This window comes from Ictidomys tridecemlineatus, chromosome 14, assembly GCF_052094955.1.
Source record: "Ictidomys tridecemlineatus isolate mIctTri1 chromosome 14, mIctTri1.hap1, whole genome shotgun sequence".
Lineage (NCBI taxonomy): Eukaryota > Metazoa > Chordata > Mammalia > Rodentia > Sciuridae > Ictidomys > Ictidomys tridecemlineatus.
The window spans coordinates 7,397,883-7,410,556 of record NC_135490.1 but is presented as its reverse complement, the minus strand read 5'-3'; the positions used below and the strand labels follow the sequence as shown (position 1 = coordinate 7,410,556).

General features: G+C 39.4%; 1 protein-coding gene across 3 annotated transcripts in view; it reads right to left on the bottom strand.

Annotated features, from left to right (window-relative positions):
- Positions 1 to 12,674, bottom strand: part of Kif13b (kinesin family member 13B) — a 157,974-nt gene that overhangs the window by 85,863 nt on the left and 59,437 nt on the right. For all 3 annotated transcript variants that reach the window (XM_078030801.1, XM_078030802.1, XM_078030803.1), the window contains exons 7-10: positions 8,212 to 8,299; positions 5,480 to 5,614; positions 3,126 to 3,238; positions 1,979 to 2,090 (exon numbers count right to left, since the gene is read on the bottom strand). In XM_078030801.1, the coding sequence (XP_077886927.1) occupies positions 1,979 to 2,090; positions 3,126 to 3,238; positions 5,480 to 5,614; positions 8,212 to 8,299 (448 nt within the window). The remainder of the gene's footprint in view (positions 1 to 1,978; positions 2,091 to 3,125; positions 3,239 to 5,479; positions 5,615 to 8,211; positions 8,300 to 12,674) is intronic.

Sequence of the window (12,674 nt, the reverse complement as noted above, 5' to 3'; positions counted from 1 at the left end):
ATTGGTGAAGTCAAGCAAGTCCCCTCCTGATGAACCCTGCCACTAGAACACAGCCTCCACAAACACAGATGCATGGGGCACTCAGCCCAGGCCCCAGGCCCAACCCTGTCTTTGGTGAGTTCTGTGCCCTCTTCCTCCTCTGGCAAATAGAAGACTGCTGTTACCTATGAAAAGTGACTGAGATGCCCTGGAAAGCACCTGACTGTCCTGAAACAGGTTCCCCTGGTCTCCAGCTTATGCAACGGACACTCAATTATTTCTAGGCCATTTTAACTACTGTCAGCATTTTAAATAATCCGAAGCAGTAACACTGAAATGACAAGGACAGTAAAACTATTCTTTTACTTACTTACTTATACATTTATTTTTGGTACTAGAGATTGAAAAAACTATATTTATTTTTAGTACTAGGCCACCTCCACTAAGCCACCTCCCCAGCCCTTTGTATTTTTTATGAGACAGGATCACACTAAATTGCTTAGGGTCTCACTAAGTTCCTGAGGGTGGCTTTGAACTCGTCATCCTCCTGCCTCAGCCTCTGAGCCACTGGCATTATAGGCATGTATCACAACTCCTTTAATTCTTTTAAGCCTTTTAATTCAGGTACATCCAGAGAATAGTCATGTGTGATCAGGAATGCTTCTGTGAAAGTTGGAAGAATAAATGTCCTATGTAGACGATTTCTGGAAAACCAGGAGGTTATCAGGGTTAATTACACATTCCAGGTAGTAAAATGACTGTGATACCCATTTCCAAGTGGTTTTTAATGGTCAACATCTATTTATCTTTTTGTTTTAAATTTCTAATTATATTGCCTTTTGGCCAAAGGAAGCAACTCTGTGTCAAATTCCTCCACTGTCAGCATTACACAGAAGCAGAACCCAGGACATGTATATAAAGGGTGCAACAAAGCACATCCAAGTGGTGTACAGTTTCAGGTTCAAAGATGAACACTAGGAAGAAACTCTGGGAGCATGTGGAGGCCAGGAGAAAACTCTGCCTCCCTCAACAAGGTTGCTCACATCAGCACCAGGCCCTTCTTCTACCTCCAAATCTCCCCCAGCTCCTGGCCTGCGCTCCACTCCCTATATATTCTCAAACACAGTGTTTTCTCCCACCAATGAGAAAATGAGCCCCACAAAACTAAACTAGGCATATAAACTTATTTCTTCATTAAAAAAAGTATTAGATGAAAGATTTTGTTCAAGGTTGACCCCCTGTTAGTAATTCTACCATCCTAGAATTTACATCCTCTAAGACCCAGCCCAATATCTATTATCACAGCATCTCTATGAAACCTGAGGCTCTGGGGAATCTGGAAATAGTCTCTCTGTCACCTACTTCGGCCACAGAGCCCCCCATAAACTCATGCTCTACTGTGTGTGAGCACCTTGCCTTCCTACCTATAGACCTGCACCACTGGGGGCCGATTGGCTCCACTGCCCTGTCCATACCCTCCTCCCACACTTCATACAGATCTCCCTTCCTCCCTGTCCCTCTTTCCAGCTGAACTGAATTCACCAGCAAGCAGCCATGCTCTCCCCAGTACCCTTCAGCAACTTCTCCAAGAAGGTGAAAGCACATTAAACGATCATCAGTGAAGCCAAACAGAAAACAAGGTCACAACTATCAAAGGAGTCTGAGAGGATGGGGCAGCCCAGCAGAGGGTGTCCTTTCCTGTGACCCCTACTGTCACATCAGCACCAGGACCCTTCTTCTACCTCCAAATCTCCATGAACAACTGTGTGGTTCAGTGTGAGCCCCACAACCCAGGCATGCAGACTCCGGAGGAAGAGGCTGCCAATTACCAGAAGAAACCTGGGCTCACTCAGCCCATGGAAATCACAGTTGCCAGACCCCTTCAGTAATTATAGATCTGAACACCAATGGAGGGAATGATCACTGTAAGAGATTAACAGTCTTTTCCTTTTTATAAACTATCAAACATTTGCCAAGAAAGAGAGGGAAAAACACTTACTTTGAGCAGCCATGTGAGAACTGAGTCCCGATATGGTACAAACTTATTTTTGTTTTTGCCAGCACTCTGATCCGCTAGAGCCGAGATGACCAGACCGAGAGTTGTAAGGGACCTGCACGGTGCAACAACCAGAACAATTAGGAAAAATGGAGTATGTCAAATGTCACCTTTAGCCAGAGATCAAACACCAAGATGCTCTCTACCTGCATGTGAGCAGCACTGTGGTCAGCATTTTGTTACTGTTTTAAAACACAGCAATTCTAAAGAGCCACTGTCCCTTTTGCTTAGCTCCTCCCCTTTTTTGCATTTTTGTAGATAAAAATGTGAGTGGTAAAACATTAGGTCAAGGTGAACACAAACACTACATATCTTACAGACAGAAGTCATAAACACAAAATAGTAATTAACACACAGAACAAGGCAAAAATTAAATCTATAAGATTCAATAACAGCCCAACCTCTGGATGACAGTGCCTTATAATCCCAGTTATAGTTGGGATTATAACTATAGTTATAGTTGGTCACTAATGATTCACTGTATGTCCCTGTGGGAGTCCTAAGGACAAAGAGACTCCCCAACCACAAGGAGCCTGAGGGAGCATGGAGGAACTGTTGACAAAACATGATTTCATAAAGTCCTCGCTTGGACTAGATAGCAGTCTTAAGAGGGCAAGCCCAGTGTGGCTAGGGCCCCTGGCAGATTTCCAGACAGTAGCACACGGGTCACAATCAACCAGACTGAGACCAATTGTCATGTTCTCTTCTATAATTCAGATCAGTGGTTCTCAACTAGATGGTGACTATGCCCCCACAGGGAAACCAAGCCACATCCAGAGTCTGAGTAATCACAACTACACTGCCCTCTAGTGGAAAGACACCAAGGATGCTACCAAACACCCTGGAGGCCAGGACCCCCAACCCTCAGGACAGAGAGTCACCCAGAAATGTCACTAGGGCTGTCTGACAGAGGCTGGACTCCTCAGCCCCATCAGACATCTCCATGGAACATAAGATAAGCCCATGACATTGAAAATACCAGAAAAAAACCTTAATTGTCCGAGAATCATCTAATCATTTAAGGACCACGATGTCCCCCATTTGGCTGTAATTCGGGAAAGCAATAGGAAGTTGCTTCTGAAAGGCTTACTTGTTAATGTTGCTGCCCTCCTTTAGCCGGTCACCAGCAGCTCCGGTTTTCGTTGCTCGTTCACTGCCAGCTAAATCAACCAAGCTCAGTTTGCCCACTTTCTCCCCAGATGTCTACAAAGTAAATTGACACATACAAAGGAACAGTTAAAATGGCAGAAACCAGGCTGTCTCAACCAACTGGATTTATTATCTAAGTCTTTTATTAAAGTCATTTGTTGTTATTGCAAAATCATTTTGTGCCCCTAAAAACACTGTAAGAAAACTGCACAATCCAGCAGTGGAGGCACACAAAATTTACAGACCTCTACTAATCCATATAAACTTAGTAATTATCTCAGAAAAACAGTGTCCCCCCAAATGGGAGATTTTGAAAGGAGTCCAATAAAATTTTCAGAGTAGTATACAAAAGACTTAGAAGATGTAAATTTTAATATGATTTGCAACTGTGCTTAAAACTTCATGTTTACCAAAATCTTTAGACAAAATACATTCTTACTAATGTAAAAAATATTAATCTAACTTATCCAACAGAAGAATCCTCAAAACAAAATTTCATCTAATGCATATATAATTTCATTTTTATTTTTTATAGTTAAGATATTTTAAAATATATTTTTTTAATTTTTTAGATATAGATGGACACAATATCTTTATTTTGTTTATTTTTATGTAGTGCTAAGGATTGAGCTCAGTGCCTCATATGTGCAAGGCAAGCGCTCTGCCACTGAGCCACAACCCCAACACCTAAAATATTTTTAATAGCTGGGTGAAGATGCACGTGTTTGTAATCCCAGTGACTGGGAGGCTGGGACAGCAGGATCACAAGTTAGAGGTCAGCCTCAACAACTTAGCAAAACCCTCAGCAAATTAGCAAGATCTGCCTCAAATAAAAAATGAAAAAGGGCTGGGTTGTGGCTCAGTAGTAAAGCACCCCCTGGGTACAAAAAAAAAAAGATATTTTTTATATAGTGATATTTTCCTTTCTAAAGTTGCATATGTAAAACAGATATTTTATAATTCAGTAGCAAAAAAAAGAAAAAAGAAAAAAAGAAATGTAAGAAACCAGTGCCAAAAGTCTACAGACTGGATAATTTGAAAAACTTTCCTTTTAACATACATTTATATTTATTTCCATAAAATAAATATATTGCTAACAAAAGGATATTTAGCTTCCCAAATCAAAGTACTTTTAGTTTTAAAAAAAAAAGTCTTCAGTATGTTTTTTGTTTTATGCTGAAAAGGAAATCGGAAACAAAGAACTTTTTGTTGCTACACTAATCTTGCTGTGATGGTTTAAAAAAAAAAAAAGAAAGAAAAGAAAAATATGCTTTCAGCAAATAAAAATCCTGCCAAAATAAAGCACTTTGCCAGGGTGGTTCCTTTAGATTCTGGTATATGAAAGTGATGCTCCGAGGAACGGGCATCACAATAAAATATGTAAAAATTCATACAAAGAGAAAGAAAATATGAGTCTACAGATAAGTTCTTAATGTGGCAGAAACATTTACATATCTGACTCAGTCTACTCGTTACAAGGTTCCAAACTAAATAACCAAAAAATACTCTACAAAATCTAGCAGCTTTGTAGTGCCATTCCCCAAGGGAAGCAAATCCTGACCCTGGCGTTTGGCAGAAGGTAACACTGCAGAAGAACCTCTACTGATGAAGTGGAGCATTAACATCTGCTCACACAGGCAGCCAGCAGCTAAGGGCTCTAACACTGCTGTGACAGGGCTGTGGGATGGGTTCCACCTTCCCATAGCTGGACAGCGTGGGAGCTAAGGCCTCCATCTCTAAGACTCCCTTGCAGCCAGGATTCAGAATGTGGCACAAATTCTGTCAATCAGATCTCCTTGTTAAAGATCTGGAAAGCAGAAGTAAAATGCCCCTTTTGGCTTTTTCTGATGGCAGACAGGATCATGGAAACATAAGGCTTTCTAGCACATTCAGCTTCTAGGATGCTAAGAGGCAGCTGCTTTGACAGAAGTGATTTCCTTATTCCTGCTTCCTGGTCACCCCTGTGGGATGTGCCTTGAACCCAAAGCTCAAAGGATATCCTCAAAGATGGCACCATCCTAACAGACCAGATCCAAGTGGTTCATGGAATTATTCCTAGAGATTCCGCCTACAATCCAATGCTTCTCAGGTATTCCAACAACTCTGCAGTCACCTAATTCTCCACACTAAACCCCTTTGTGTCTACCTGAAGAGGCTTCTGCTTCTTGTTTAGACAAGAAGTCCTGGTTGATAGTAAGTCTGGCTAGGTCTTTAATTCATCTAACATCTGAAGAGAAAAGGTAAATGATGATAACCTAAAAGAACTAAAAAAAGGCCATGCATCTGAACACTTACCCCAGATTTCACATCATACAGAGTATGTGTGAGGGTGATTTTGAAGACTGCATGGGATCGGCTACTCTCCTCATTCATGTTGGTTGCAGCAACTGTCCGAGATTTGTTTCCCTCAGACATCAAAGACTCAATATCCTAAGTGAAAACAATTCAGACACACATCTTGTTATCTGTATAATAAACATTAAAGCCTGCTATACTACAGAGCACATTACAAGTGTAACTGCTATGTGAACAACATTTGGAGTTCACATTGTGTTTTGCAATTAATATTAAGACTCACAGAATACAATAGCCAATACTGTCTCTGAAACCCAACTAAACTACATTTTTTCTACACTTTTTTTCCAAAAGAGAGTGGCAGCTTTGACTCAAAAAAGTTTAGAAGCTACAAATATACCACAACAAATACTCCATGACAAATATGCCACGCCCACACCCATCTACTTGAGAAAGTTGAAAAACTTAGTTTCTTTCATTATAAAAGCAGAATTTCTTTCATTATAAAAGCATTATACACCTATAATCCTACCTAGCTGAGCAGCTGAGGTAGGAGGATAGCAAGTTCCAGGCTAGCCTAGACAAACTGGCAAGACCCTATTTTCAAAAATAAAATCAAAATGCTAGGTGCAGAGGTACATGCCTGTAATCCCAACAACCCAGAAGACTAAGGCAGAAGGATCACAAGTTCAAGGAGTCTCAGAAACAGCAAGGCCCTGTCTAAAAATGAAAAGTAAAAAGGCTGGGGATGTAGCTTGGTAGTAGAGCACCCCTGGGTTCAATTCCCAGTACCGCATAAATAGAAAAATAAATATTTTAAAAGGGACGAGGATGTAGCTCAGTGGTAGAGCACTTGCTTAGCATGCATGAAGCCCACTACTGTTTAAAAAAAAAGTAAATAAATATATTTTAAAATAAATTAGATAATATAAATAAGCAAAAATCAAATAAAAATAATTTACTTGTAACCTCTTCACCCATGCATATTATTTCCCATATACTGGGGCACGTATCTTATTGGACCTGTTCTTAAAAATGAGAATATCAAGAAACTAGTTTCTGTAGAGATTTGCTACTTTGATGCTATTACCACTCAAAGAGAGACAGTATAACAGAAAGAAAGGTGAGATTTAAAAAATAAATTTGTTTAGTTGAAGATGGACATAATATTTTTATTTTTATTTGTTTATTTTTATGTGGTGCTAAGGATCAAACCAAGGGCCTCACCCATGCAAGGCAAACACTCTACCACTGAGCTACAACCCCAGCCCAAGATAATGGAATCTTCATTTTAAAAAAATGTTATAAGCTCTAGAAGGGTTATTTGACCAATCTGAAAAATTTAATTTCAATAATTACAATAAAGAGTTATAAAACCATCTACTTAGACTAAGCAAGTGGCTCAGTGGTAGAGCTCCTGTTTAATATACACAAGGCCCTGGGTTCAATCCATAGCAAGAAAATAAGTACATAAAACTAAATCATCTACTTTACAAGAATTTTCATAAGGAACAAAAAAGATGGTACATCTGAAAGAGCTGTCTATTTGCCTACTATGAACTCAGTAAAGGAACTCTAGCTAAGTGCAAGCAGCAAAGCTGCGAGATCACATTTCCCAGATGCCCTTGCACGTCGGTCTGGCCCCATGACTACACTTTGGCAAATAAGATGTAAAGTATAATAGAGACTATCTGGGCCACTCTCCTTAAAAGGAGTAGCTTGCCATCATATCCTGGTTCTAAGAGTTGTCTTGAACTATGAGAACATGGTTGTTACATCTCTCTATGTGGGGTGGGGAAGAATGCAAGTCCCTAATAACACCTTGGAGCCACCAAACCAGCCTCTACCTCCAGACTTCTTTTCCATGAAAACCTTATTTAAATCACCATTCGTTCCTCCACTCCGATGTATACTGAGAGCATCTACCATAAGCCAGGTACTTTCTGGACACTGAAGATAAATAATGAACAAAACAGAAAATAACCCACACTTCAAAATATTCAATCCTGGGCTGGGGTTGTGGCTTAGTGGTAGAGCGCTTGCCTAGCACGTGTGAGGCACTAGGTTTGAACCTCAGCATCACATATAAATAAATAAAAAATAAAGGTCCATTAACAACTAAAAAATATTTTAAAAATATTAAATCCTGTTATGTTTTTATTTTTTTTAGTTGCAGATGGATATAATACCTATATTTTATTATTTATCGTTATGTGGTGCTGACGATTAAACCTAGGGCCTCACATGTGCTAGGCAAGAGCTCTACCACTGAGCCCTCGATACATTTTTTATGTTATCTGCAATTGAATATTATCCTAAACTGACACATGTGTGGAAAACTTTGCAAATCATTATAAGATTCTGTTTATGCATATTAAGTAAAAAAGAATCATGTTTAAGGAAAAATTCAACATGATAGAGAAAAAGCCTCAAAGTAAAAACATTAACTGCAAAAGAAGTATAAAATGGTACCAGAATAGAAAAACAACAACAAAAGGTAAAATTCACTACCAAACCTATTTTAGTTCTGTGAAGCCTGAAAACCCTAAGGCTTAATTTTAAGACCTCATCATATTTAGCCTACATTTATTCTCTGGTCTCATAATCCACTGACTCCTTTTTACAACTTTTTCTTAAAAAGTGATTATTAAATGATGCTATTGTATATTTAATTTTTAAAACAAACAAAAAATATACTAAATTTAAGTAGTTCATATAAAGAATGCTGTTACCTTATAGCTTGTTACAGCCAGTTTAGAAAGTCCATCCACATAGGGTCCCAACACACTATGTTCTCTGACTTTCAAGGTCTGACGACTTCTGTTCATGACAAAGAACAATTTGTTTTTAAAAGGACTCAATTGTACTTTACAGAAATATGTTTCATTCAAGAAAGACCCCAAATAAATAAAACCCAAACTGGCCTTATCCCCCAAAGAATTTAAACCAAACTCTAAAATCTCCACTCCAAAGAAAAACTTCATAATGTGGTAAAATACCACATTACTCAAAAGGGTACACTGTAGGACGACTATTTACTACTGCAAAGAATGCAGAGTCAAATAAATAAAACAATCCCCTTGTCATACCACAGAATGTGGCACAAATGTTAACTGTGCAAGAAAAAGAAAACTACAGACCCAGCTCAATCATGAATAAAGACAAAGAAACAAAGACAATGAAATGAGTCCAATAATGACCTAAAAACACAACCCAGGGCAGCAAGGTTGTTTTAACATGGGGTGGGGATCAACGCATTTCATCACACCAACTGACTGAAGGGAGAGTGGGGAGTATGATCCCTCCAGTAAGTATAGGAAAAAGGATTTAATAAAATGAAAATTAGATACTTGTTCATAATTTTCTTTAAAAACAAGCCAGTTTGCAAACAAGAAACTGATAAACCCAGTAAAGGGCATCTGCCAAAAACGAAGAGTATATGTAGCACGCTTAAGGTTATAAGCCAAAAATTTGTGTTGAGATGTTGGTCAAAGGGTATTAAAAGTTTCATTTAGGAGATTCCAGAGATCTGTTGCACAGCATGGTGACAATAGTCAATAAAAATGTAACGTATTTAAAAATTGTTAAGAGTGGTCTTTAGATGTTCACACTATAAAGATATATAAGGTGATGGACATATTAGCTTGATTTCATTGTTCTATAATATATACATATATCAAAACAGCACATTTCAACCCACAGATATAATTATTATTTATTAATTAAAATTAATTTTCTTCAAAAGAACATTTGCTGATGGTAAGATTTCTTATGATCTTTAGTTTATTGTACTTCCTATTATGCATGTGTATTCATTTTGACTACAAAATTTTTTAAAATAAATAGTGAACTGGAATGCTTAAACTTCTGTGGTGGTTCTCTAAGGTCGGCACTTGGCTTGACATCCGTATTCCTTTAGTCTGCCCTTGCCTCTTCCTTTGTCTCAAATCTCCTAATCCTTGGCGTGAGCTGGAATTCACGAGTGTCTACTCTTTGACAGACCTTGGGGCTCCAGAAGAGCAAAAACCGTGTTTTATTAGTTTTGGGGTCTACAGTTCCTAGCACAATTTCTGACACATAAGAGTCACTCAGGGAATAAACCTGGCTAACAAAGTGATATGAAAATCAGGCAATAAGAAAGACTCCAACGTGTTGGCTTACGTGATGTGGAAAGAGGGCTAGCAACAAAAACAGAGAAGAGGGGAAGGAATGGTGGTGAAGACTTCATACAATGAGCAATTAGCACAGAAACTGAAGCCACACCCAACCACTAGTACCCAGGAGAAAGCAAGCAAGCAGAGGTATTCAGGGTAAGATAATTAGCAGCTAGAGACTTATCTTTTATGTAAGCAGCAGACTTAAGGAATGGGGAAATGATTTAAATCTAAAATGTTTTGTCCTCTAGTATACCATCTATAATTTAGTATTTCCTAATGATTTGAAATCTTTTAGTACCCTAGGATCAATATACAAGGTCACTTATTGCTATAGACGAAGTCAGATAGTCACAAAATTTAATTCTCACCTTTTACCCCAGGTTATATTCTATTATTAACTTTTTTCCTTTCATTTTTCCCTTTTTTCTGTTTTCATTAGTGCATGATAGTTGTACATAATATTGGGGTTCATTTAGACATACTCATACAAGCATGGAATGATTTGCTCCACTGCAGTTCCCAGTACTTCCCCCTTAGAGATAATGTAGACTGAATTATGTCCTGAGTGCAGCAACATAATTACATAACTACACATACTAGATGGTGAATTCACAAAATTAGTACTTGAATAAAAAAGTATTTGAATAGGCAGGAGAAGGGAAGGAATGGTGGTGAAGACTTCATACAATGAGCAACTAGCACAGAAATTGAAGCCAATACTTGAATAAAAAAAATTTCTCTCTTGGGCTGGGGATGTGGCTCAAGCGGTAGCGCGCTTGCCTGGCATGTGTGAGGCCCGGGTTCGATCCTCAGCACCACATACAAAGAAAGATGTTGTGTCCGCCGAAAACTAAAAAATAAATATTAGAAAATTCTCTCTCTCTCTCTCTCTCTCTCTCTCTCTCTCTCCCTCCCTTTTAAAAAAAAAAGTAAGCAAGGCATTATTTTGTTTAAAAAAAAAGTTCTCTCAAATAGTCTTTGTTGGGAACAAGATCACCTTTAAAACTTTAATCTATTAACTTTGACTCTTCAGATACACACACAAAAAAAAAAAATCCTCAAAAAACTTTCGTAAGAGCAGCAGCAGCAGCAGCTACCATGTACTGAGCACTTTTTGGATTCCAGGAAAGTCCTGAGGCCTCAGGCCTACCATCAAACATCAAATTGTGTGATAACCTGTTCCCCATGCACAAACTAGGCCTAGAAAGCACAAGGACCTTGTTCAATAAGTAACAAGCAGAGAACCTGGATCCAGAGCTGCAGGATTCCAAAGTCCACATTGTTACATACTAAGCCACACACAGGACCAAACCTAAGACTACAGACACATTCAGCCAGTAAAGTTCAAGCTATTCCACCTAAGTACTATGGAATACAAAACAAGGGAATGAACGGGTATGAAGTCAGACAGCTGAAAATATCTGGAAAGAGTAGGTCTGAACTGGATCTCAGAGAAAGTAATGATCTTCAAGGAGGTCAAAGTGCAAGGAAAGTAGTGCAGGCTGACTGGGCAAGTGTACAGGAATACAGTATTATGCAAAACGTGGGTGCCACCCACCTCTGGTCCGCCTGTCCTATTTTAACTTTCTCTAACCACCTGCTGATCATTCTTCAAACAGGTGATCTCTTTACACTACTGCAGTGTGGCACAGGGCTGTGTCCTACACACAAATGGTTCTCACCTAACTTCTCAATGGACAAAGTACTCAGCACAAAATTCATCAAATAACCTGTGGGCACTTTCCTCTGCTCTGGGCAGTAATTCCTTTCTTTTTTGTGGTACTGGAGACTGAACCCAGGGCCATCCTATCACTGAGCTACATCCCAAGCTCTTTCCATTTTTTGAGATAGGGTCTTACTAGGTTACCCAGGCTGGTCTTAAACTTGCGATCCTCTGCCTTACTCTCCCAAGTCTCTGGTGTTACAGGTATGTACCAGTGCACATAGCCAGTTATTCCCTCTTTGCTATTTTGTATGAACCCCCCCCCTCATAAGTCGCAAACTACACTGTGTTATAATTATTTCTGTACAAAACGCATTCTGCCCGCAGCATGAGTCCTTCCTCTGACTTTCATGGTGCCTGGTACATACTGATTGCTCAATCGACACTTAAGTAAGGTTTACAGAAAAGCATGAAGTGCCAATCCAGTCTCCCTGTGCAGGCCTAAAGATGATTATCTCTGTCAAAGAAGCAGATGGCAGTGAGGAGCTGCGGGGCTGTTTTCTCTTGGTTGAGCACACTACGATTCACCGCCTGTCAGCTCATCTCTCCTCGGTCATTTTCCTCATCTACACATAGCTAACTGTCCCCTTCACTGTCCTCTGCACTTTCTGTAAACCTCAGCCCAGATGGCCCTCTGACCTTCCTAGCTCTGTTCTTACACCAGCAAGCCACAGGCTCCGGTCATTATCTGTCTCCTCCTCGCCACTGCTGAACTTCCTTAAAGTCTCAACATGGGAACTCTGAGCAAAGAACACATTTCCTCAGATACCTTCTGTTCTCCTCGTTAAACTCAGTAATGGCCTCGAGGTCAGAGCACTTCTGAAAGCACTTCTGAGACACTTCTCTTTCAAAGTCAATGCCATGAAATCATGGGCACACTTATTTTTTCTGAGAAGGTTTAAAATTAACAATCCTGAAGATCAGATTTCATATCCCTGATTATGCTTCTCTAACAGTCCACAAACCAACTGCTGAATTCCACCTGAAATGAACTGGCAAAATAAAACCAAAAACTGTTTAAGGCTACGATTATGCTGCCAACTGACTGTTTTTCACTACATATTCTTTGTGGCTTTGGGTGCTTCTGAGGTTGGCATATGACAAGTACATGCCTGCTCAATCACTCTTCCCTGCTCTAAATGCCCCTCTTCCAAGTTCAAAAACCCAGAACTGGCTGCAGGATACTACTCCAGGTAACTAAAAATAAATCACAAAGACCACAACTAGATGATTCTCTACTAGAGTTCAGTGTACAGACTACTCTAAAGCCAATTTCTTGAGTCTGTTTTAGTCCAGAATGCTAGAACACTAAAGT